The sequence below is a fragment of the Pavona decussata genome, unplaced genomic scaffold (assembly GCF_977016875.1).
Source record: "Pavona decussata unplaced genomic scaffold, jaPavDecu1.1 SCAFFOLD_214, whole genome shotgun sequence".
NCBI classification, from domain to species: domain Eukaryota; kingdom Metazoa; phylum Cnidaria; class Anthozoa; order Scleractinia; family Agariciidae; genus Pavona; species Pavona decussata.
Genome location: NW_028145619.1, coordinates 1,487,848 through 1,515,000, shown reverse-complemented (window position 1 = coordinate 1,515,000; position 27,153 = coordinate 1,487,848). Strand labels below are relative to the sequence as shown.

The window sequence follows — 27,153 nt, the reverse complement described above, 5'->3', positions numbered from 1 at the left end:
ATATTATAAACTTAATGTATGGTCCCGAGGGAAACAGTTAGTTCCGTTTTCCCGAGAGTCCTGATGTTTTCCGAGACGAAGTCGAGGGAAACATCTGGACTCGAGGGAAAACAAAACTTACTAGTTTCCCGAGGGACCATACATTAAGTGCTTTGTTATATATTTAAAATCAACCAATCACAGTGCTCGTTTTGCTGAGTGAAAGTCTAGGTATATAACAAATATAAATATATATCAGCTAACTTTATATGTTTGCAAGAATGGACTTAGATCTAGTGCTCTAGTTGTCGCCAATAAGGTGAAACAAATCCAATAAATACTTGGTGAGCGGATCTTCATCTATTGGTAGTTGATGTATGCTTTCCACCAGCGATAGCAAACACTAAAGTGAAAATGTCTGACATGACGCCATAAATAGAAATAAGTTGGGAGAAAGACGAAAATTGTTCGACAGCTAACACGACAAAATCCACAGCCATTGTCTCAATGGTCATTTTCCGCTATTCGTCTGTTTTTACTCTTGTAATACGCGGAACAAGCCTGTAAATTTTATCCTTGTACCTACAATTAGCACTTTCCTGAATCTCCAGACGAAGACAGTTGTTTTCATCCGACGGGTAGCGCGTGCAGCAGGCACGCTAGTGTAAATGTCAATTCAAACTATAGACAAGGAAAGCAATTCAACGGACACTCGCCTTTTTACAACTGTTGAAGAATAGCTTCATCAGCTTCGCTCAATAATTAGGCAACAACCCAGCATATCGTTTTCAGTAACAAAATCGATAAATAAGTCGGTCAATATTCACGAGGAACAAACACATTTGTATTCCTTATTGAAGGATAATGAATAATTCATTCCAGTGATCGTCATAATTTGAGTTGTCATTAAGTCTGTTTTGGCACGTTTTATTCTCCAATGGTTCAAGTATTTATTGAACCATAGTTCTCATTTAGTACAACTTAAAATAGATCTCAGGTTTTTAGCTCTATTTCTATTTCTAGCTCTGTAACTACACAATTGTAAGCAAAAAATCTCCATAAGAGGAAATTAAACGCACACGAAAATTTTAACGTAAGCTTATCTCAAACGTGACACGAAGAGTTGTTCCACTAGAACGGAATAGTAAATTTGAAAATTATTTAAGCCGTAACTCGAAAAAGAAGTAAGTGTCTTTGAGAATTCGAAATAAATATATGACTGTTTGTGCTCTAAAATGGAACAAACACTCGTCGTTATGAAATGATAAGGCACCTGTCGTCTTACGAAGTCTTAATCAATTCAGCGGCGGATGGCAATGTGTTTCGCTATTGTCGTCATTAACAAATAATTAAACATTCCAGAACAGGGGGTGTGGGACGGGACTATATACATAAGTACAAAAATACGTATTTCTTGTCAACTTCTCGATAGGGCATTTTCAGGAAAAATTCCGGTTTTCAAGTATCTTAGAACGAATGAACATCTTTATTAAAAGAGTGATTGAGAATCGCGTTAACGGCGAACGGCAAACATGAAACTTGTGTTTATGTTTCTTCAATTTGTTAGTACATTGATGACAATAGTTAACAATTATTCACCGAAGTAGAACTTTCACCGACACTGAGGTGAGTAATCGTTTTAGTATACTGCCACACAAGCTGAATAACTAGCTGAACAAAAAATTACTTTTAATTATTTCTGACAATAATTATACTGACATATGGTCGGAAATTAAACTAGTGATAATCCTCGCGGTCAGCGATTTCTTATTATAAAAATTCTCGTCTCCCTTTCGTGCGGATAAGAAGAAATTCGAGGAACTTGTTTAACTGCCCAGGTGTCATTTCTTCGTTTGGTGTTTTTCCTCGTCTTGAAACTGCTGCAAAATTAAACATTAGGGACCAGTTATTTAAACAAAGTGTAACTTAGGCCCTGGCTTATATTAAGACAATCAGTGAGACTCCAAATCTGTATATAAGTGTTTTATTTTAAGTAGTTAAATAGTTTTCTTGTCTGTGATGCGAGACTTTTTGCTACCGTCAGCAGCAGCCAATGTCTAGATATGATTGGTGGCAAAATTGCAAACGGCTTAGAACGTGGTTTTGTTAAACACCGTCTGAACTATCTTTTAATTACTGACCCTAGATGTTTCATCTTTTACTTTTATAGTGCTCGACAGTTTACGGTAACTTTGATTTTTCGCCTAAGAACGTGAGCTTGGAAACATTAAATAACTTATTATGAAAGGTATTTGTCATCGTGGTTTAAAATGATAGATGAGTTAATCGTTTGTCTCACGATTGAGTCACAAAGATGTGGATCGCGACGTTTCGACCGCTATACTGCTGGTCTTCATCAGGCGATGGTGTCGACTGATTTCGTGACAGTATAAGTAGCACCTTGGTTTGTGTTGATTGGTGCGTTTCGATCCTCTCTTAGGCTGTTGTTGATTGGAGGATTTCGATCCTCGTCGTTCAGACTAGAAATTGTTCCCTCGGCCGTCCGCCTTGGTACCGATCGGCTGCTGTGTTGTTTGATCGTGGGCATCCACGCTTCCGGAATTTCAATTCCATTATCCCTATTGATGTTGTCAGGGTGAAGTCGTATGTGAATAGCCTCTTTAACCTTACGGGTGTACCAATGTGGGTCTTGGTCAATAAACTTAACCTCATCCCAGAGCGGATAGTGGCCCGTCGCATTGCTGTGTTCTGAAACGGCGGAGGATTGGGTTCGAGCAAGCCGTATGTTCCTTAATCCTTTCATGCATAGATCTTCCCATCTCTCCAATATAGACCTTGCCACACTCACAGGGAATCTTGTAGACTACTCCATCTTGTGGACTATTCCGTCTTGCCTCAATCGAGAGACAAACGATTAACTCATCTATCATTAAATAACTTACCACTTAATGCCATCAAACCAAACGTTTTGCCATTTTTATATTTTATTGTAACAGCCGCTTATCGAATACTTTTCCTCTTAAGTTACCGTGGCAAAACGGCTGTCTTCGGCTGCTCGGAGGTAAATAGTACTTGGCCAATCACCTCCTAGCTAGCCAATCAGCGCGCGAGAAAAGCACTATTCACTTGTGTCGTATATACTAATGCAAAATAATTCTGGCCTTTGATGCTGACGCAAAACTACTCAATTTTACTGAGAAATTGATAACAGGGAGCGACAAATGTTAGGATAAACATAACCGTGATGTGGTCATTTCTGCCGCTTCCCATTTGCTATAAACGTAATTCTTAGTCTCTGATTTCCAAATATTTTAACCTGGGAAAAATTCCTCTAAAAATTAGGGACAGCAGTAAAATACTTGTCGTTATTTGTTTGTTGATCAGCTATGAAAGCACTCTGTGGACCGCTATAAGTACTACAATGGCCTTATAATCCAGTGGGTCTTCTTTCTTGAAGATCGGTGTCCATTCGTTTTCCACTCGCCTGGCCACTCTCTACTAGTGAGTGTTGGTTTATTTCATTAATATTATTTCTATCAATTTATGTCATGATCCGACAATATCATAATTAAAACAAAATAATAATAACAACTAAAATTCTGTAAAATTTTAAAAGGACTACTTACATCTTAACAATTTATTCCAGTGCCGTTCGCGATGGTGTTATATTACGGTCTTTGTAAAAAATTCCATCCAAACAAGAAAAAATTCATTCCTTTGTATACAAATTCAATAAATCGCCGACTATAGATTTAAGACTAAAAGAAACACTTTGGATATATTAAAAAGATTTCAGCTATAGAGATGATGGATAATTCAGTTAATTTTGGGGATATTGATTTAATTATTTTTAATGAACCTCAAATGGAAGCTGATCTATACCTCCGTTTCACTATAGTCAGACTAACTGTGTTACCGCTCTGACATCTCAAACTCTTTGCGTTTTGATTATGTATATCTAGTTTTGCAGACTTTCTCCTTATGCGTCTAGCACATTTAAATTGAATTTTCAACTCTTCTAGGGCCTCAACGAGTGAGTTAAGCACTCCACTGACGACACAAAGTCCTGCTAGAGATGGCAGAGCCAAAGAGGAAAAAATGAGCCAGGTTTCAATTTTTCTGTCCGAGCTTTTCGAAGCATCAAGCTCCCATAATACAGGCCGTGTAGGAATGTAATCTCCGTAGCCGATTGTTGAAAGTGTAGCAAACCAAGCATAAAGTCCTTCCACAAAGCTCCACCCTTGTAAATATGTATGCGTGAGTCCAGCAACACACAAGGTAAAAAACATCAACAGAACTGTGAGACAGAAGGTCTTTGTTCTAAGCTTCTGAGGGTTTCTCCTTCCAAGCATTCTTGTCTCCACTACGTAAACGAACTTGCAGACTAACTTAGAGATTATTTCTCCCAAGGTCTTTAAAAAGAACATCGCAATAGGAAGACCAACAAGGCAATATACCACTGTGACAATTTGACCAAGGGGAGTTTCTGGCGTGATGTGGCCATAACCTGAATGGAGATAGGAATTAATCGGATATTACTATGTGCTTGTGGAAAGGTATAAAACGTATTATTACTTCTGGATTCGTTAAAAGAGAACTGACTGACTGACCGACCGACTGGCTCACTAAAACACTGAAAGAATTACTGACTGACTGACTGACTGACTGACTGACTGACTGTTTGACTGACTGTCTGACTGACTGACTGACTGACTGACTGACTGACTTACTAGCTAAGTGATCAACTCACTGACTGACTGACTGACTGACTGACTGACTGACTGACTCAGTCATGGACTGACTAACTGACTGACTGACTGACTGATTGACTGAATGAATGAAGGAACGAACGAACGAACGAACGAACGAATGAACGAATGAATGAATGAATGAATGAATGAATGAATGAATGAATGAATGAATGAATGAATGAATGAATGAATGAATGAATGAATGAATGAATGAATGAATGATCGACTGTCTGATCATGACTGACTGACTCAGTGACCGGCCGACTGGCTGGCTGACTGACTGATTTACGCACTGACTGACTGACTGACTGACTAACTTACTGATTGACGTACTGACAGACTGACGGACAGACCGACAGACTGACTGACTGACTGACAGAAGGAAGGACGGTGGATCAGTGGACGAAGGGATGGATTGATTACATGAAAACAACTGAATATAATGCCAGTTCAAAACATTAATAAAGGAAAGGTATAATACATTTTATCACTTCTAGATTTGTTAAAGGAAAGCAGTTTTCAATCAAGTGCTCAGTTTTACTTCGCTTGTGGCTTTGTTACGCTGTATGATTTATGTGTCAAGTATTGGTATTTTGCACACACGCGTTTGTCTGATCTTAACGCAGTTCTTTGTTTTTGCTTCGAGTTCTGATTGGTTCGTTCTGTTGTTCACGTTTGTTGCATGTGGTTTCATGGTTAGAGGGACTCCTTCGGTTGATTATAATTTATGGAAACTTGGAAATCACTGAATATCAACAAGCGTATTTGTAAGCGGTTGTAAGGTTCCCTTATCTAAACAAACTTCAACATACCAACTGTTGTTAATGAAGTCATTGTGAAGCTAAAAGCAGAAAGAATGGTCCAGTCTCGTTTCTTCCCAGCTGTTACAACGTCAAAGACTTTTTCCATAAAAACCTTAAAATCGCTTTGGTTTATTGTAATATTAAATTGCGTCGTGAAGTTGTGCTGGAGTTGTTCTACGAGTCTTGAGTAACGTTGCCTTCCGCTTTCAGGTTTTCTTTCAATGATGTAGAAAATGTAAGCCCCAATGAACGCATAGGCATAGAGCAGAACCGCTCCCCAAAGACTCTTCTTAACAAGGTCGTGACACATTTCTTACGCTGAAGAATGAAATGGCAGAAATATTTCAAATTAGAGATACTTGTTGCCGGTCGCTTTCTGGTTGTTAGGAGTATTAAATCTGTGAAAAGCAAAAATTTGCCCCCTTTCTGTTCTGCCCCTAACCTTTTTACCAAGCCCAATGCAATTGGTTAAAATGATTTTCGACTGCTGGGGTTCAACAAAACGGCACTATTAAAACAAATTAAGTTTATTCTAAACACCAAAACTTAAAACTGAATTATTTCACCATGAAGTAGCATTTTCAAACTTTTGGCTTCATAGCTTGAAAACAATGATAACACAAGATTTCCCCCTGTCAATATACCGCCTGATCTTTGACTCAGTATTATAAGCCTACTCTACTGATCCAGTTGCTTAGCCACGGGTCCTACAGACAAGTTCGTAGCGTCATTTTAACTTTAACAGCTTAACCTAATTTTAAGCAATAGAAGAGTGTTTCATCCGATTTAAAAACACCAAGAAGTAGGAAAAAAGAGGCGAAGCCGTGATTTTTTTAATCCACTTCGAGGTGTTTGGAAATGGCATGAATCACTCTTTGGAGTGTTTGATATAGCTTCTCAAACCATTAATTATTCTTGGAGAAATTTTTTTACAAAAGATCACCACATTTTCATGATAAGATACGATAAGATCACATTTCCAAGCCTCCTTCACAGTACTGATTCCTCTGTTTTCCATTCATGAATTGTTCATGATTTTTAGAAACGTTCTTTCATACTGACGTAACGAAAATCATGGCTCCCATACCGACCTCTGCAAATTTTAACCAAAGTTATCTTTAAATGCATTTTGTGAATCAATAATCAAGTTTCGAATTCACCGCTGGATAAAAAGACAAAAAACAAATTTTTACAGGGTTAGCCTCAACCTGAAGCAAAATATTTACAAATGTTACCAGGAAAGTGCTGAATCCTAAACGAAAACAACACACGGAGTTGTGAAAAGTTCATCTTCTCACTGGTATATTTGTGGATATCTTACTTCAGATTGAGGCTAATACCGTATAAATGCATCTTTTGTCTTCAGCGGTCCTGGTGAATTCGAAACTGGACTATTTTACCTGATTTTCCTCAGTTGTTTTTGGAGCGTTCACTCAACTTTATGTAGTGTTTGTAGTTCTCATATTTGTCCATTGATTTGACAAACGTCTAGTTGATGAAAGTTTAAATCATTGGCATCAATTTATGTTATTAGTGCGAGCGTGCTGTGTCTCGCGGGATTGCTGTTTACGGCTTTATTAAACGGGCGACCTGTACCAGATTGCAACGTCTTGAATGGTTGGTCGAGAGTACAAAAGAGCGAACAAAAGAACAATGCTACTAACCCTACAAAAAAAATTGCAGGTTATCAGGGTCCAGTGAAAATAGAGCTTCTGAAAGGTGCAGGTCGACTGATTAAAACACTCGTTTATCGGAAAATAATTTAGTCCGTTACCTCCAACTTTTTATTGATATTTTAATGTGTACACTAAAGCAGCTGGAAGCAAATATTAGAGAAAAATGTCCTTTTTTTATCACCAAAAAGTGATGCCATGGTAACTTGTAAAACTGGTGAGCAGAACAAAGGAAGGAAAAAAAGACAAGGGTGGAGTTCAATTTGAATTTAATAAAATCACCTCAAAACGCCTTTAAAGCTTGATAATGATACTGCAAAGTTTTAACGCTGCATCGAATACCACAATACCTTCTTGACGGTTATTTATATTACGATGGCAAAGTCATGTGGTGTGTTCGAAAAACGTTTTTTGTAACTGAATAAATTGTCACGGATTCTAAGTAGAGATGGTATGGATATTTTACCATACAAGTCCTTGGCGCCGGTATTGTTTCTCGACGTTACCAATGTACATAATTGCAGGCGAAAAGGTGAACGTTTCAGCCCAATGCCAACACTCGGCTCTTTCTATGGGGCCAGTGACAAATGTTTAAGGTGTGAAGGGCTGAAACTGTTTGGCAGCAAGACCTGCTAGAGTAAGGGGCTGTTTACACATATGGAGGGAGGAAGATCCTAGCCAGGAAGATCCTAAAAGGCGAAACAACTTTTCGTTTAGTTTACATGCAGAAATTTCGGTCGGGGTGGTTACCAAGTGGAAAAGGAAAAGATTAAAAATTGTCTGCCTTCAGCAGTTTAACTCCCGGCTGCCGTTATGTTTGTTCTTTTTAGTTCCTAGTACTAGGATTACCCGAGCGAAGGTTGTTTACATGGTGCTGGGACCTTCCTAGTGCTAGGATCTTCCTATCTCTCAGCTAGGAAGATCCTATCGCTAGGAAGATCCTAGCGCTGGGGCCAAGTACAACTTTTTGGATGTAAACTAAAAACAGAAAACATATGGCGCTAGGGTGATCCGCCTTCTTGTATTTTCCTATCCCTAGGATCTTCCTCCATCGATGGAAACAGCCCTTTAATAAATAATCCTGAAAAATGATGCATTAAATACTCACTCAGTTTTTGTAACCAATGATGACAGTTTCGTTACTGAAGGATTAAGCGCACTACCCAGCAATGAACCTCACGATTTTTGTTTTTAATCTTCACGCAATACATAATAGAGTTGGTTATATTAACGGAGAGCACAAAAATTTGCATTGCAATCAGTGGACGATAATGAATAATTTAGGTAAACCATTTATTACTTGAGTTGTCATTTAGTCGGTATTTGCGCTCTGAATTTTCTAAATTTTGGAAAATGTCCATAATGACCGAAAAAGGAGACCTCGGCCTTTTGTTTTTATTTCTTGTTTGATAACAAGAACACCAGCTTACCTTCTTGCAATACAATTTTAATCAAACTCTATAACAAGAAAATACGTTTGTGGTTTCTGCGAAGTTTAATTCTCGTTCATGATTTGCTTTCGTGCGACCAACAACTAAACATTGTGACATTCGGAAGAGCCAAACTGGCATTTTACCCATTATGATGCTGAGGAACTTGTCAGCGCACTTTAAGAGCCGTTCCACTGGCATCGGTTCAAAATAAACCCTGACCACCTGTAGTCAACTTGGAACAAACACTTATTATTAATCGATAACATCCAGTGCAAATCTTACTCTCCGTCTTAAGATAGCAATCATCTGCTTTTGGAAAGTTTTTGTGGCTGGCCGAAGCCGTCGCCGCCACGAACACGAAAATTAAAGACCACAGGATGAATGCACTTCAATGTTTAATACAAAAACGAAATACGAAGATAACGGATGACCAGTGACAAGTGTGTGTGATTCAACTGAAATAAAATAAAACCGAAATTATAAATTCACAAACTGGAAAAACTGAGCAATAAGAACTAGCCGACCCGAAATAAAACAACTAAGAGTAACACTTACAAAACTGTGGCCATAAAAACTTGAATGCAAAATACAAAGGCGAAGAACGCTAAACTAAACAGAGAAAATAACAGCTCGTAGAACACGACGCAATCCAAAACGTGAAACGAAAAATAAACCACGCTGAAAAACATTCAGCTTATATACCAACGTGGTCTGTAAATGCAATTAATACCTTATAATTCCTTGCTGAACTCCCTAAGGAATCAATTTAATTCTAGTCGCAACAGTCTTTACGAGTGGATCTCATCAGTTACGTTCCGTTATTCTTGTTACAGGGTACCGACAATTAACGATAAGAGGGAGGACAAATAGCGAACCAAACTAGTCCTTCCTTAGCTGGGCCCTTTAACACGATAAGAACATTCAACATGCGCCTGAGGCTGGATGTTATAATGATTGTGCGGTTACTAGCAGGAGAGTGTGCGCTGGTAAACCAAAGGGGGACATGAGGCAAGGACAAAGTAAAATACGTCACTTCAAGTTATACAATTCCATCCAATCCATTCGTTTATAAATTGAATAAAACATCATATATAACAGTTCCTGTCTAACAACAATCAGCTATGACTGTTATCAGTATTTTGGATGGACATAGGCTGGCCTGTGAATTTCTCCAAGAATTATTAATGGTTTGAGAGGCTGTATCTAGCCCTCGAAAAAGTGTTTCATCTGATTTCCAATCACCTCTAACTGAGCTCGGCTATGCCTCATTATTTCAACCAAAACTTTCGAAACCGTCGGATGAACACTCCTTCCTCGTGTTTGATATATTACTCCACCAAAATATGCTCTGCAATACAATGATCAAGTCACCCAGACCATTTCAAGGAATTTTAACTTTTAATTTCATTTATTTCATTTAATAATAATACAGATCTCTATTTATATTAGTTTTATAGACTTTTAAACGTATTTAATATTCTTGCTCTTGAATTGGAACACGCTTGCAACTGAAGGCAACCTTAAGTGTATTTTTAATTTATTGATCTTTTTTATATTGCAAGTAAATTCCAGTTCAAGAAGATGAAGCATCTGAGGAAATATCTTTAAATGATTTTTCTCCGCAGAATAATTTTGAGCCGAGTACAAGATGGCAGACATATCCATTTTTCACTATGCATGGATTGAACAGCTGTTCGCTATTTCAGTTTAACAAGGGGGTTATTAATCAGACCTAGGTTTAAGAGCTCGTTTGGTCTCTGAGTCGAACAATGGTTGCAATTTGAATTAAGGAATGGGTCTTGATTCACAGACTGTACATCTTGGTTGCTAAAACAGTTGCTAATCATAGAACCAACACAGTGGGCGTCATCGGGGTGAAAGAAGGGAAGCGAGGGGAACTGGAGCCCTTTTTCCTTTAACCATTCCAGCAGCACGTTCTTCATGTTCAAAATGGGCATTTTAAGGACCTTGAAACCCCATAAATGTTAGAAATCACCATAGAGTGGGTTTAAATTCGTTACATTTGAGAATTGTTTAAACATTTGTTTTCTTTTCTTTGTGGTATGCCCTTAATAGGCCTCCATTTTGAAGTGGGCAAAACAATGATTACCTTCTTGGAAAATACCTCCTGATACATCCCGTTCACACAGAAAGTTACCTTGCCTTTGCTCATTCAGGAAATCAGAGTCATTTAGTACTGAACAAGGCCAGTAGAATTCAACATGGCCATAAAGTAGACTTTGAAATCTAAATCTGTAGGCGGGTATTCATCACGAGTTTTATAAAATAACCTTCGGTATTATGACAGACAATGCCATAAAGCAAGACCTTGACGTTCAGTTATATTTCCCTACGTTATCATTGTTTCTTTTCTGGCAAGTATTTCATACTAACGCCTCCAGTTTATGGTAGGACACTTAAAACACGAAGCGTCTCTTATTGTTCAGACTCTTACATTTCCGTTGAAATGTTTTTATTTCTGTAACTGACATTTCACAAGTCTCTTTGACTTTTAAATACTTGAACATTTAGAACTTTTCTGAGCGTTCTCAACTCTTATTTAAGCCGGATATGAAATCGCATTACTCTAACGTCTTAACTTCTTCGTTACACGAAAGAAGTGGTTGTGGTGAGCCCATCAACTTACTTTGCTCACTGCGCATCTATTAATAATGGTAGTTGATGTATGCTTTCCACCAGCGATAGCAAACTAGCAAACACTAAGGGGAAAATGTCCGACATGACGCCATGAATAGAAATAAGTTGGGAGAAAGATGAAAATTATTTGACAGCTATCACGACAAAAGCCATGACCATTGACTCAATGGTCATTTCCGCTACTCTCTGTTTTCACTCTTGCAATACGCCGGGAACAAGCGGGTAAATTTTATCCTTGTACCTACACTCAGCACTTTCCTGAATCTCCAGGCGAAGACAATTGTTTTCATCCGACGGGTAGCGCGTGCAGCAGGCGTAAATGTCAATTCAAACTATAAACAAGGAAAGCAATTCAACGGACACTCGCCTTTTTACAACTGGTGGAGAATAGCTTCATCAGCTTCGCTCAAGAATTAGGCAACAACCCAGCATTCCGTTTTCAGTAACAAAATCGATAAATAAGTCGGTCAATATTCACGAGGAACAAACACATTTGTATTCCTTATTGAAGGATAATGAATAATTCATTCCAGTGATCGTCATAATTTGAGTTGTCATTAAGTCTGTTTTGGCACGTTTTATTTTCCAATGGTTCAAGTATTTATTGAGCCATAGTTCTCATTTAGTACAACTTAAAATAGATCTCAGGTTTTTAGCTCTATTTCTATTTCTAACTCTGTAACTACACAATTGTAAGCAAAAAATCTCCATAAGAGGAAATTAAACGCACACGAAAATTTTGACGTAAGCTTATCTCAAACGTGACCAATAACATATTTAACTGTCTACAGAATTCACAAAGAGTTGTTCCACTAGAACGGAATAGTAAATTTGAAAATGATTCAAGCCGTAACTCCTAAGAGAAGTAACTGTCTTTGAGAATTCGAAATAAATATCTGACTGTTTGTGCTCCAAAATGGAACAAACACTCGTCGTTATGAAATGACAAGGCACCTGTCGTTTTACGAAGTCTTAATCAATTCAGCGGCGGGTGGCAATGTATTTCGTTATTGTCGTCATTAACAAATGACCAAATATTCCAGAACAAGGGGTGGGGGACGGGACTATATACATATGTACAAAAAAACGTATTTCTTGTCAACTTCTCGATGAGGCATTTTCAGGAAAAATTGCAATTTTCAAGTATCTTAGAACGAATGAACATCTTTATTAAAAGAGTGATTGAGAATCGCGTTTACGGCGAACGGAAAACATGAGATTTGTGTTTATGATTCTTCAAAATGTTAGTACATTGATGAGAATAGACCTTTTTCATATCTGGCAGCCGATTTATTAATCTTTTCAATATATGTTAATTAGTCCTACTAACCTCGTTTCAGAGTAAAAATTCTTTTGAATTTTGCGCTTGCTGACGAGGCTAGTAAGGCTAATTTTCATGAAAACAAAAGAATAATTTATCGGCCGCCATCTATGAAAAAGGTCTATGGTTAACAATTATTCACCGAAGTAGAACTTTCACTGATACTGAAGTGAGTAATTGTTTTAGTATACAGCTATTTCAATTAACGTTGTCGGATCTAAATAAAGCTAAAAGACAAGACTGCAATGTTTTGTGGGATTATTTTTTATGAATAATTTCATCAAAATCATCCCTGCACGTGCAGGTCATTGTACTGCTAATTACAACCTATTGTTTTCTCCAGGCATGACTGATTTTAATGAATTTATTCATAAAAATCCCACGTAAACTTTCGGTCTTGTCTTTTAGCTTTATGCTTTGAACCGACAACGTTAATTGAAATAGCTGTATACCACACAAGCTGAATAACTAGCTGAACAAAAAATTACTTTTAATTATTTCTGACAATAATTATACCGACATATGGTCGGAAATTAAACTGGTGATAATCTAGCGGTGCGATGCTCATTGGCGGTAAGCGATTTCTTGTTGTGAAAATTCCCGTCTCGCTTTCCTGCGGATTAGAAGAAATTCTGAAGAAACTTGTTGAACTGCCCAGGTGTCATTTCTTCGGTTGGTGTTTTTTCTCGTCTTGAAACTGCTGCAAAACATTAGGGACCAGTTATTAAAACAAAGTGAGACTCCAAATCTGTATATGTGTTTTATTTTAAGTAGTTAAATAGTTTTCTTGTCTGTGATGCGAGCCTTCTTGCTACCGTCAGCAGCAGCCAATGTCTAGATATGATTGGTGGCAAAATTGCAAACAGCTTAGAACGTGGTTTTGTTAAAGACCGTCTAAACTATCTTTTAATTACTGACCCTAGATGTTTCATCTTTTACTTTTATAGTGCTCGACAGTTTACGGTAACTTTGATTTTTCGCCTAACAACGTGAGCTTGGAAACATTAAATAACTTATTATGAAAGGTATTTGTCATCGTGGTTTAAAATGATAGATGAGTTATTCGTTTGTTTCACGACTGAGTCACAAAGATGCGGATCGCGACGTTTCGACCGCTATACTGCTGGTCTTCATCAGGCGATGGTGTCGACTGATTTCGTGACAGCATAAGTAGCACCTTGGTTTGTGTTGATTGGTGCGTTTCGATCCTCTCTTAGGCTGCTGTTGATTGGAGGATTTCGATCCTCGTCGTTCAGACTAGAAATTGTTCCCTCGGCCGTCCGCCTTGGTACCGATCGGCTGCTGTGTTGTTTGATCGTGGGCATCCACGCTTCCGGATATCCCTATAGATGTTGTCAGGGTGAAGTCTTAAACTCTTCAACCTTACGGGTGTACCAATGTGGGTCTCGATCAATAAACTTAACCTCATCCCAGAGCGGATAGTGGCCCGTCGCATTGCTGTGTTCTGAAACGGCGGAGGATTGGGCTCGAGCAAGCCGTGTGTCTCTATCGTGTTCCTTAATCCTTTCATGCATAGATCTTCCCATCTCTCCCATATAGACCTTGCCACACTCACAAGGAATCTTGTAGACTACTCCGTCTTGTCTCAATCGTGAGACAAACGATTAACTCATCTGTCATTAAATAACTTACCACTTAATGCCATCAAACCAAATGTTTTGCCATTTTTATATTTTATTCTAACAACCGCTTCTCGAATACTTTTCCTCTTAAGTTACCGTGGCGAAATAGAAAGTCATCTTGTTTCTCTTCGGCTGCTCAGAGGTAAATTGTACTTGGCCAATCACCTCCGAGCTAGCCAATCAGCGCGCGAGAAAAGCACTACTCACTTGTGTCGTATATACTAATGCAAAATAATTCTGGCCTTTGATGCTGACGCAAAACTACTCAATTTTACTGAGAAATTGAAAACAGGGAGCGACAAATGTTACGATAAACATAACCGCGATGTGGTCATTTCTGCCGCTTCCCGTTTGCCATAAACGTAATTCTAAGTCTCTGTGTTCCAAATATTTTAACCTAGGAAAAATTCCTCTTAAAATTAGGGACAGCAGTAACATACTTAAAATAATACAGATGCATAAAGGCGAAAAAATTTTTGTTGTTATTTGTTTGTTGATCAGCTATGAAAGCACTCTGTGGACCGCTATAAGTACTACCATGGCCTTATAATCCAGTGGGTCTTCTTTCTTGAAGGTCGGTGTCCATTCTTCGTTTTCCACTCGCCTGGCCACTTTCTACTAGTGATGCACGAGTTGGTATATTTCATTAATATTATTTCTATTAATTTATGTCATGATCCGACAATATCATAATTAAAACAAAATAATAATAACAACTAAAATTCTGTAAAATTTTAAAAGGACTACTGACATCTTAACAATTTATTCCAGTGCCGTTCGCAATGGTGCTATATTACGGTCTTTGTAAAAAATTCCATCCACACAAGAAAAAAATCATTCGGCTTTGTATACAAATTCAATAAATCGTCGGCTATAGATTTAAGACTAAAAGAAACACTTCAGATATAAAAAAATTTCAGCTATAGAGATGATGGATAATTCAGTTAATTTTGGGGATATTGATTCAATTATTTTTAATGAACCTCAAATGGAAGCTGATCTATACCTCCGTTTCACTATAGTCAGACTAACTGTGTTACCGCTCTGACATCTCAACCTCTTTGCATTTTGATTACGTATATCTAGTTTTGCAGACTTTCTCCTTATGCGCCTAGCACATTTAAATTGAATTTTCAACTCCTCAAGGGCCTCAACAAGTGAGTTAAGCACTCCACTGACGACACAAAGTCCTGCTAGAGATGGCAGAGCCAAAGAGGAAAAAATGAGCCAGGTTAATTTCAATTTTTCTGATCGAGGTTTCCGAAGCATCATGCCCGCTTAATACATTCCATGTAGGAATGTAATCTCCGTAGCCGATTGTTGAAAGTGTAGCAAACCAAGCATAAAGTCCTTCCACAAAGCTCCACCCTTGTAAATATGTATGCGTGAGTCCAGCAACACACAAGGTAAAAAACATCAACAGAACTGTGAGACAGAAGGTCTTTGTTCTAAGCTTCTGAGGGTTTCTCCTTCCAAGCATTCTTGTCTCCACTACGTAAACGAACTTGTAGACTAACTTAGAGATTATTTCTCCCAGGGTCTTTAAAAAGAACATCGCAATAGGAAGACCAACAAGGCAATATACCACTGTGATAATTTGACCAAGGGGAGTTTCTGGCGTGATGTGGCCATAACCTGTATGGAGATAGAAATTAATTGGATATTACTATGTGCTCAGTTTTGGAAAGGTATAAGACGTATTATTACTTCTGGATTCATGAAAAGAGAACTGACTGACTGACTGACCGACCGACTGGCTCAATAACACACTGACAGACTGACTGACTGACTGACTGACTGACTGACTGACTGACTGACTGACTGACTGACTGACTGACTGATGGCCTGGCTGACCGGCTGACAGACAAACTGACCGGCTGACTGCCTGATGTACGCACTGACTGACTGATAGACGGAAGGACGGTGGAACAACGGACCGAAGGCGTGGACTGATTACATGAAAACGACTAAATACAATGCCAGTTCAAAACAACAGTTCAGTTTTCAATTGGATGTTCACTTTAATTACCCTTGTGGCTTTATTAAGCTGTATGATTTTATATGTGTCAAGAATTGGTATTTTGCACGCACGCGTTTGTCTGATCTTGACGCAGTTCTTTGTTTTTGCTTCGAGTTCTGATTGGTTCGTTCTGTTGTTCACGTTTGTGGCGACCGCTTTTCTTTCGAAGAAGGGCGCGCGGAAACGACGATTACAAAGGCCAAAAGTCTAACATAATCCGTATCGGCTCTGTTTATTTTAAGTCACTAACTGAGATCAGGCGATCACCGAAAGGCAGAAATCAACAAACATACATACAGCTTGAGGTAGTCCTACTGTTGAACCGCATACAAGACCGTCAAAGACTGTAAGGCTACTAATCTGCACGGGTTGCGTGAGAAATTACTGTCGCTTCGAGCGAAGCTCAAACCAAGTCAAGACGTTCAGCGACGTCTCTGCTCCACGTGGAGCTTTAACAGTCCCGTATGAAAAGACGTCATGACACGTGATGTGTCTCGTTGTGTAACGCAATGCCTAAACGGTTGAGAGGCCGTTACATGGCTCCCCCAGACATGGTAAAATGTATGAAATTACAGTAAACAAATATGAATAAAACTAAATGTTCTCAGAGTTCACTAAATAAATGTCTCTCTTCCTGAGAATTGTTCTGGCTCCCCGACGGGGTGGTACTCCGGTCATTAAGGTCTACTCCAAATCAACCGTTACTTCAATCTTCATCTTGTCGGTAAATCAGGATCAACTTGTGGATAGGTCTGTCAAACACCTTTCTGGTACCGGATCGAGTAACAAGCAGACGGACTTTACGAACCAGGCCATCATCGCTGGGCAAAACTTCGGTAACTTTCGCAAGTGGCCACTGGTTTCTGGGGCATGTTTCGTCACGGATCAGGACGACATCACCAACTTGACTGTTAGGGGTGGTTTCGTTCCATTTCTGGCGTTTTTGCTGCAGCATGCAATATTCTCGTTGCCAGCGACCCCAAAACTGTTCCGTCAGGTACTGCACTCTGCGCCACCGTTTCTTCGTGTAAAGATCTGGCCGCGAGAAGTTTCCTGGAGGTGGTAACACTACTTTAGCTTTAAAGGTGAGCAGGTGGTTCGGTGTGATTGGTTCAGGCGCATCTGGATCTGACAAATTGTCGATCGTAAGTGGGCGACTATTTACGATGTTTTCTGCTTCTGTGAACAGAGTTCGTAGAGCTTCATCATCTAATTGGTGGGCGTGGTCTTGCAAAAGGCTTGAGAGAACTGCACGTACGGTGCGAATAAGTCGCTCCCATATGCCGCCCATATGGGATGCAGTTGGCACGTTCATTCTGAACTCGATCAGATCGCAATCTTGTGTCAGGAGAAAGTTCTTAATTGCATCAGCATTGACTTCTTTCAAAGCAGCACTGAGCTCGTTTTTGCCTCCCACAAAGTTTGTTCCTCTGTCGCATCTCAGTTCCCTAACTTTGCCTCTTCGATTGACGAAGCGTCTGAGAGCATTGATAAATGAATCTGTTTCCATTGTGTTTAACGTTTCCAAATGAATGGCTCGAGATGATAGGCATGTAAAGATTATACCCCAACGCTTTAGTTCTTTTCGACCCTCTTTGATGTACCAAGGGCCGAAAACATCCATGCCTGTATACGTGAAAGGCGGGGCAGGAGTAAGCCGTTCTTCAGGAAGGTTAGCCATCTTTTGGACTTGAGCAGATCCGCGTAACTTGCGGCAAGTAATACATCTCTGAAGCAGATAGGAGATAGAAGAACGACCATTGATTATCCAGTAACCGGATTGGCGAAGTGCATTGTGGGTCATTCCACGGCCCTGGTGGTGCTGGTCTCTGCTGTGGTAGTATCTGATAAGGAGCTCTGTGATATGACTCTTTTTAGGGACGATAATTGGATGTTTCACTTCAAAGGCTAAGGCAGCTTTCTTGAGTCGACCCCCCACTCTGAGTAATCCTTTTTGGTCAAGAAAGGGATCCAGTCTGAAAAGTGAGCTTGTCTGTTTCAACTTTTCGTTTCTGACGCGGGCGCTGTTGCGGTTCTGGAACATGTGGTCACCCTCATTTAGCTTTTGGAGAACCAGGATCTCTTTCTCGAAGTAACGTAACTGCACTGACTTGAGAATAACTTCTTCTGCTAAGTGCATTTCTTCCACCGTTGGCGGGCCAGCTATTGGTCGTTTATTGTACTGCTTGTTAGGTCGAATCTTTTCAATCATTCTCTGGATAGAGACGATGCTTCTTTTCAGGCGGTCGAGCGCTGAAGAATGGTTGAAGCGTTCTAGTTCTAGAACTTTGGGGAAGAGTTTCTCTTCTTTCCACTTGGTAACTTCGTGGTTCGCAATGAGAGCCGTTGCTTTGCATTTCTTTACCTCTGGGTCTTCAGGATTCAAATCAGGAGCAGGGTCATGGTTCACCACCGACACTTGATTCTTCCAGAGGAAGTCGGGACCTTTGAACCACAGTTCATTTTCCGAGAGTTGTTTGGCAGTTGTGCCTCTTGAGGCAATATCAGCAGGGTTGTCAGAGCTGGAGACGTAAAGCCATTGTGTCGGATCTGAGCTGTCACGGATTTGCTGCACGCGGTTTGAGACATACGTATGGTAGCGTCTTGCTTCATTGCGTATATAACCCAGAACGACGGAGGAGTCAGTATAAAACACCTTCACTAGATCGAAGTAGTTCAAATCTCTGCTAAGCATTGACGCCACATTGACTGAAATCACGGCTGCAGTGAGTTCACGACGTGGAATTGAAATAGACTTTAGCGGTGCTACTCTGGCTTTACCCATAAGGAGGCTGACATGTACTTGATTCGCATTGTTTACAAGGCGCAAATAGGTTACTTGACCCAGGCCTACGTCACTGGCGTCGGAGAAGCTATGCAGTTCTGTGGTGACCGGTTCACCAAAATTGCTGGGTTTGACACATCTTGGGATCTTGATATTCTCTAGAAGGGGTAACTCTGATCTCCACTTTTCCCATCGTGAATGAATGTGGTCTGGTACAGGATCATCCCAATCAATGCCGTCACGGCACAGTTCCTGGAGTAACTGTTTCCCCACTAAAATCACTGGCGCCACAATGCCTAACGGATCGTATACTGAGCTTACGGATGATAGAATCCCTCGGCGAGTGAGAGGTTTGTCTTTAAGCTGAATACAGAATCCAATCGTGTCAGACTCTATGCACCAGTAGGTGCCCAGTGAGCGTAGGACAGGCAGAATATCATGCCGGAGATCCAGATCCTTAAGGTCTTTCGAGCGATCTTCAACAGGTAGAGCTTCCAACACTGTCTTACTATTACTTGCAAACTTGTGTAAGCGCACATTGACGGTTGCACACATGGCTTGAGTTTTCTTGATAACTTTGATGGCGTTTTCAGGCGTGTCAAAAGACTTTAGTCCATCGTCCACATAGAAATCATCTCGTAGGAAATTCGCTGCTTCCGGACCAAACTCTTGTCGCCCAGCTTCAGCTGTCATTCTTAGACCAAAGTTGGCAACGCCCGGCGAAGAGACAGCCCCAAATAGATGGACATTCATGCGATACTCAATGATTTGGCCGTCCAGGTTGTTATCCTTGAACCACAGGAATCTCAGGTAGTCTCTGTGTTCAGGGTTTACGTAGAAACTATGGAACATCTTTTCTATGTCGCATGTCACTGCTACTTCTTCTTTCCGAAATCGTGACAGTACACCAATGAGAGCATTCATCATGTCAGGTCCTTGCAGGAGGAGTTTATTGAGAGACTGATTGTCGAAGACAGCACTGCAATCGAAGACTATCCGAATCTGGTCAGGTTTCTTCGGATGGTAGATGTCAAAATGCGGAAGAAACCAGACTTTGCCTGCTTCGGTCTTAAGTTCCTCTGATGGGACGGCACTGGCGTGATTTCTGTCGAAGAGGTTTTGCATAAATTCGGTGTAGTGGTTCCATAGTTCTTCATTTCTTAGGAACTTTCTCTTGATGCCTAGTAATCTCTTCAAACATTGTTCACGATTATTTGGCAGAGAAACAGTATCTGTCTTAAAAGGTAACGGCATCTCCCAGTTTCCCAAATCATTTTTGTGTATGCCAGTGGTAAGGATTTCACTGAAGCGCTTGTCTTCTACGCTTTCACCTTTCTCAGTGCCTGGGATGTTTCGGGCATGATAGAGTTCACTATAATCCAACTGCATCATCTCTCTTATTTGCTGAGGCGAGGTAACGTCTTTAAGGTGCTGTCTTGTGGCGAAGGACACTATGGACTCTTCTTTGAAACGGTTGCTTGTTGGCACAGTGAAAACATTCTGAGGGTATTCACTTTGTACTGTGATGCGGTTTACTGAGGCACAGTTCAATGTTTCTTCTTCTTTGTCGACGCAAACTGGACCAATGATCGTCCAGCCGAACTTGTATTCTTCAGCCCAAGGTTCATTATCGCTGCCATAAATAATGCGCAGTGGCTGGAATGCTGAAGGAATGTTACGGCCAATTAATAAGCCTATCTCCACATTAGGACGGTAATGAATGTGACAGGCGATTTCTTCCAAATGCTTCCAAGATCTGGCTATTTCTGGTGTCGCAATGTCTCTTTGACTAGCTGGAATATTCTCTTGTGAATAAGCAAAAGGAATCTTGATGGACTTGTGACGATTTTCGGTGTCTTGGATTCGTAGACCATTGACTTTTTTGGTGCGGACACTGTTCAAGCCTGTGATCGTATTGATTTCAAGGTTCACTTCTTGGCCTTCGACCTTAAGCTTCTCGAGAAGGGGTTCAGTGATAAAGACATCTGTTGACTGATCGTCCAGCACTGCATAGGTGGGTACCTTTGCTGAGGGATTGTCTTGGTGGAAGACTTCGATCAGGACTATTCGAGCACAGGATCGCGCTGGCCGTCCTTGCCCGCAAACTTGAGAACAGGCGGAGTTAGTTTGACTGGTGTCCTTTTTCTTATGTCTGGTCGGGTCATGCAGTATAGTGGCGTGCATCTGCTTGCAAATCTTACATTCCAACTTGTCTCTTTTGCAGTCCTTCGAGACATGTTCGTTAGAGCTGACACATTTTAGGCAGATCCTGTTTTTCAACAAGAAATCTTTGCGCTCCTCATAGCTCAGTTTCTGAAACTGTTCACAGTCATTCATAGCATGAGATTTCATCTTGTGATAGAAGCAATAAGTGTTAAGTTCCGTAGGGGTGCTAGGGTCTGGTTTCTGAGCTTCAGTTGCAAAAACATTCGATGTTTGGTTTAACTCGACTGGAGAGGTTACTTCACTATCAAGTTCTGTGCCACGGGTGCTGGTTAAAGCACTGCCTGCAGATCGTTTACGAGGTATACGGTTGGAGTTCTTAGAGCGGTCTGACTGTGTTGAGCTGCTTGCTCCTGAAGTGAGAGTGATCTGAGGAATGTTTGTCCGTTCAGCATGATAACGTACTTCCTGCACAAAGTCTTTAAAGGAGGGGAAAGCATCTTTGCCATGGCTTTTCTGAAGCTTTAGCACCTTGTCTGACCACTTGTTCTTGAACCAAGCAGGAAGTTTTTCAACGAGGCTTTGGATCTGTGACGGGTAATTGAGAACTCCTAGGCCGCTCATGTGCTGACTTGCAATCTGAACTTGGTACAGAAAGTCACTAAATTCCTCCAAAGCAGCAGCGTCATATGGAGGAATCTTTGGCCAGTTCGCCAATCTTTTCTCAAAACTGGTACTAATAATCGCAGGATGACCAAACCGTTCCTTGAGAATTGTACGTGCTTGCTTGTATGCGCTGTCTGGGTCTTGAACAAGGTACTGCAGTTGTTCGATAACCCTTTTGGCTTTACCATCCAGATATTGGTATAATAAGTGCAGTTTCTGCTGGGCTGTAATAGGTATTGAATCGATTAAGCTGTCGAACGCGTTCTCCCACAGGAAGAACTTTGTTTGGTCTTGCTCATCTCCCTTAAACACGTCTGGTTTAGCCTGCGGTAGACGTTGTAGCTGTGTCAATCTGGTTAAAGTGTCACTGAAATCCAACAGGTAATCTTGTGGTGGAAGGGTTTGAACTGGATCGGGTGATGGAATGAAAACTGGTGGATTTCCACAAAAGCCTCTTGAAGATGTGAGACCTGGTCTGTCCGTGTGGGGCGTGGCAAAGGTTGTTGGGACATTAGATCCAAAGCTAGCTCTCGTGTTTGTACTGGTATAGACCGTTTTGCATGAAGAGGGCGTTGTGTACTGAGTTAGGGGGACCTGTGTTCCAAGGCTGAATCTAGTGTGTGTACTAGAATAAACTGTGTTACTGGTGGGAGACGTAAACATTGGTGAGGCACTTGCAGTTGGAAATGCTTGAAAATTCTGCGGTACTGAAGGAACAACTTCTGGTGTTGACGTAAGCCCTTCGTTATTGTCCCTCAGGAAGGCGGGTATAGGATCGTACTGTTTGGTTGGCAGCAAGGGAGATTGAAAATCGTCCGCTTTGTCCTCTTCTTCCACAGCTTTCAGGTACACGGCCTCTTGCGCTCGGACTTCTCCAAGTTTCTTTTGAATTTTTAGCTGTTCTAACTTTTTCTCTTGCTCTGCGATGACTGTTGAAAACTTCAGTTTCTCTTCCAAGGCCACTCTTTTAGCTCTTACGTTTATCAGTGTGTCCCTGTGTGAACTTCCGCTTGATACACTTGACTTTCGCGAGTGACGAGATTTTTGAGAGAAAACAGAGTCATTGTCCTCTCGAACCTTCTTAATTTCATTTGCAGCTGTAGCACGAATGGACTTCCATGTATCCAGCAAATAGGCTTGCTTTTTGGTAGCACGCTGAATTTCAGTTGGGTCATCTGAAAGCTCTATCCACTCGTCAAATAATCGTAATGCATCATTTACTTCCTTTGCAACAACGGTGATTTCAGTTTTAATTTTACTTGTGTCTTGACCAGAGTGTACTAATTCTTCGAAGCTACTCAGTCTTGCGTGTAATTCGCGATCTTTGGATAACGCGGCGGTTTTCTTCAAGCCACTTTGATACTCCCGGCCTTTGGCCGTGAGAGTCCTGGACCTAGTGTTTTCTTCCGTAATGTCAGTAATTTTACTCGACGAAATTTCAATTATTTTTGGACGCGGCGACGCATCTTCCAACGAAATAAAAGGCACATCACTAACCTCTGTTCCTGTTAAGGCGACATTTTCTTTCGATGTTGTGTTTGGCATGTCTCTAAGGTTGCTTGGTTTGATGAGGAATTCATCTGGTGTCAGTCCGATTCCAGTGTCACTTTGTTGATCTTGGTAATGTTTTTGTGAATCCATGTTTTTTTATCCGTGAGGAATTTCCAGTCTTTGACTGTGGCGACCGCTTTTCTTTCGAAGAAGGGCGCGCGGAAACGACGATTACAAAGGCCAAAAGTCTAACATAATCCGTATCGGCTCTGTTTATTTTAAGTCACTAACTGAGATCAGGCGATCACCGAAAGGCAGAAATCAACAAACATACATACAGCTTGAGGTAGTCCTACTGTTGAACCGCATACAAGACCGTCAAAGACTGTAAGGCTACTAATCTGCACGGGTTGCGTGAGAAATTACTGTCGCTTCGAGCGAAGCTCAAACCAAGTCAAGACGTTCAGCGACGTCTCTGCTCCACGTGGAGCTTTAACAGTCCCGTATGAAAAGACGTCATGACACGTGATGTGTCTCGTTGTGTAACGCAATGCCTAAACGGTTGAGAGGCCGTTACAACGTTTGTTGCATGTGGTTTCATGGTTAGAGGGACTCCTTCGGTTGATTATAATTTATGGAAACTTGGAAATCACTGAATATCAACAAGCGTATTTGTTAGCGGCTGTAAGGTTCCCTTATCTAAACAAACTTCAACATACCAACTGTTGTTAATGAAGTCATTGTGAAGCTAAAAGCAGAAAGAATGGTCCAGTCTCTTTTCTTCCCAGCTGTTACAACGTCAAAGGCTTTTTCCATAAAAACCTTAAAATCGCTTTGGTTTATTGTAATATTAAATTGCGTCGTGAAGTTGTGCTGAAGTTGTTCTACGAGTCTTGAGTAACGTTGCCTTCCGCTTTCAGGTTTTCTTTCAATGATGTAGAAAATGTAAGCCCCAATGAACGCATAGGCATAGAGCAGAACTGCTCTCCAAAGACTCTTCTTAACAAGGTCGTGACACATTTCTTAAGCTGAAGAATGAATTGGCAGAAATATTTCAAATTAGAGATACTTGTTGCCGGTCGCATTCTGGTTGTTAGGAGTATTAAATCTATGAAAAGCAAAATTTGCCCCCTTTCTGTTCTGCCCCTAACCTTTTTACCAAGCCCAATGCAATTGGTTAAAATGACTTTCGACTGCTGGGGTTCAACAAAACGGCACTATTATAACAAATAAAGTTTATTTTAAACACCAAGACTTAAAACTGAATTATTTCACCACGAAGTAGCATTTTCCAACTTTTGGCTTCATAGCTTGAAAACAATGATAACACAAGATTTCCCCCTGTCAATATACAGCCTGATCTTTGACTCAGTATTATAAGCCTACTCTACTGATCCAGTTGCTCAGCGACGGGTCCTACAGACAAGTTCGTAGCGTCATTTTAACTTTAACAGCTTAACCTAATTTTAACCCATAGAAGAGTGTTTCATCCGATTTAAAAACACCAAGAAGTGGGAAAAAAGAGGTGCAGCCGAGATTTTTTTAATCCACTTCGAAGTGTTTGGAAATGGCATGAAACACTCCTTGGAGTGTTTGATATAGCTTCTCCAACCATTAATTACTCTTGGAGAAATTTACCACAAAAGATCACCACATTTTCATGATAAAATACGATAAGATCACATTTTCAAGCCTCTTTCACAGTACTGATTCCTTTGTCCTCTCTTCATGAATTGTTCATGATTTTGAGAAAAGTTTTTCCATACTGACCGACCGACCTCTACAAATTTTAACCAATTTTTTAAAAGCATTTTGTGAATCAATAGTCAAGTTTCGAATTCTCCGCTGGATAAAAAGACAAAAGACACATTTTTAACAGGGTTAGCCTCAACCTGAAGTAAAATATTCACAAATATTAGCAGGAAAGTGCTGAATACTAAACGGAAACAATACACAGAGTTGTGAAAAGTTCATCTTCTCACTGGTATTTATGTTATTAGTGCAAACGTGCTGTGTCTCGCGGGATTGCTGTTTACGGCTTAATTAAACGGGCGACCTGTACCAGTTTGCAACGTCTAAAATGGTTGGTCGAGGGTACAAAAGAACGAACAACTTAACAATGCTACCAACCCTAAAAGACATTGCAGGTTATCAGGGTCCCGTTACCTCCAACTTTTTATTGATATTTTAATGTGTACATTAAAGCAGCTGGAAGCAAATATTAGAGAAAAAACGTCCCTTTTATATCACCAAAAAGTGATGCCATGGAAACGTAAAAATAATGGAAGAGTGCACTTGGAATTTAATAGTCACCACAAAACGCCTTTTAAAAGCTTGATAATGATGCTGCAAAGTTTTAACGCTGCCTGACGGTCATTTATACTAATGTCATGTGGTGTGCTCGCAAAACTTGTTTCGCAACTGAATAAATTGCCACGGATTCTAAGTAAAGATGGTATGGATATTTTACCATACAAGTCATTGGCTCTTATTGTTTCTCGACGCTACCGTTGTACAAAATTGGGATCTTCCTAGTGCTAGGATCTCTCAGCTAGGAAGATCATATCGCTAGGAAGATCCTAGCGCTAGGGTCACGTACAACTTTTTACATGTGAACTGAAAACAAAAATATATGGCGCTAGGTTGATTCGCCTTCTTGGATCTTCCTATCACTAGGATCTTCCTCCCTCCACGGAAACAGCCCTTTAATAAATAATCCTTAAAAATGATACATTAAATACTCACTTTTATGTAACCAATAATGAGAGTTTCGTCACTGAAGGATTAAGCGCACAACCCAGCAATGAACCTCACGAGTTTTGTTTTTAATCTTCACGCAATACATAATTGAATTGGTTATATTAACGGAGAGAACAAAAATTTGCATTGCAGTCAGTGGACAATAATGAATAATTTAGGTAAGCCATTTATTATTTGAGTTGTCATTTAGTCGGTATTTGCGTTCTGAATTTTCTAAATTTTGGAAAATGTCCATAATGACCGAAAAAGGAGACCTCGGCCTTTTGTTTTTATTTCTTGTTTGATATGATAACAAGAACACAAGCTTACCTTCTTGCAATACAATTTTAATCAAACTCTATAACAAGAAAATACGCTTGTGGTTTCTGCGAAGCTTAATTCTCGTTCATGATTTGCTTTCGTGCGACCAACAACTAAACATTGTGACATTGGGAAGAGCCAAACTGGCATTTCACGTTGATGCTGAGAACTTGTCAGCGCACTTTAAGAGCCGTACCACTGGCATCGGTTCAAAATAAACTCCCGCCCTGACCACCTGCAGTCAACTTGGAACAAACACTTATTATTAATCAATAACATCCAGCGCAAATCTTACTCTCCGTCTTAAGATAGCAATCATCTGCTTTTGGAAAGTTTTTGTGGCTGGCCGAAGCCGTCGCCGCCACGAACACGAAAATTAAAGACCACAGGATGAATGCACTTCAATGTTTAATACAAAAACGAAATACGAAGATAACGGATGACCAGTGACAAGTGTGTGTGATTCAACTGAAATAAAATAAAACCGAAATTATAAATTCACAAACTGGAAAAACTGAGCAATAAGAACTAGCCGACGCGAAAAAAACAAACCGAAATATACAAGTAGACAACTAAGAGTAACACTTACAAAACTGTGGCCATAAAAACTTGAATGTAAAATACAAAGGCGAAGAACGCTAAACTCAACAGAGAAAATAACAGCTCGTAGAACACGACGCAATCCAAAACTTGAAACGAAAAATAAACCACGCTGAAAAACATTCAGCTTATATACCGATACGGTC

The 27,153-nt window shown here is 40.2% G+C and overlaps 2 protein-coding genes and 2 pseudogenes across 4 annotated transcripts in view; all 4 read right to left on the bottom strand.

Moving 5' to 3' along the window:
- The window catches only part of LOC146460161 (potassium channel subfamily K member 15-like), a 19,725-nt pseudogene extending 6,962 nt beyond the window's left edge, over nucleotides 1–12,763 (bottom strand). The window contains exon 1 of the transcript XR_014857690.1: nucleotides 11,620–12,763. The product of XR_014857690.1 is annotated as a potassium channel subfamily K member 15-like (transcript). The remainder of the gene's footprint in view (nucleotides 1–11,619) is intronic.
- LOC146460162 (potassium channel subfamily K member 15-like) lies at nucleotides 2,914–9,246 on the bottom strand. The gene is made up of 4 exons (XM_085088414.1): nucleotides 8,276–9,246; nucleotides 6,895–6,982; nucleotides 5,504–5,812; nucleotides 2,914–4,447 (listed from the first exon to the last, which is right to left on the bottom strand). The coding sequence occupies exons 3-4, from the start codon at nucleotides 5,802–5,804 to the stop codon at nucleotides 3,801–3,803; spliced, it is 948 nt and encodes a 315-aa protein (XP_084944540.1). The 5' UTR covers nucleotides 5,805–5,812; nucleotides 6,895–6,982; nucleotides 8,276–9,246; the 3' UTR covers nucleotides 2,914–3,800.
- The window catches only part of LOC146460159 (glutamate receptor ionotropic, NMDA 1-like), a 40,570-nt gene continuing 23,866 nt past the window's right edge, over nucleotides 10,450–27,153 (bottom strand). Inside the window, exon 7 of the transcript XR_014857678.1 lies at nucleotides 10,450–11,263. The gene's annotated coding sequence lies outside the window, so the exon portion shown is untranslated. The remainder of the gene's footprint in view (nucleotides 11,264–27,153) is intronic.
- On the bottom strand, nucleotides 13,633–26,195 carry LOC146460160 (potassium channel subfamily K member 15-like; annotated as a pseudogene). The gene is made up of 3 exons (XR_014857706.1): nucleotides 26,093–26,195; nucleotides 24,067–24,375; nucleotides 13,633–15,857 (listed from the first exon to the last, which is right to left on the bottom strand). The product of XR_014857706.1 is annotated as a potassium channel subfamily K member 15-like (transcript).

Bases quoted from the DNA above. Each gene is read 5' to 3' on its own strand.
- LOC146460162 (XM_085088414.1), bottom strand. From the start codon at position 5,804: ATGTGTCACGACCTTGTTAAGAAGAGTCTTTGGGGAGCGGTTCTGCTC. The intron at 4,448-5,503 runs GTATGTTGAAGT...ATCTCCATTCAG, and splicing joins GACTTCATTAACAACAGTTG to GTTATGGCCACATCACGCCA.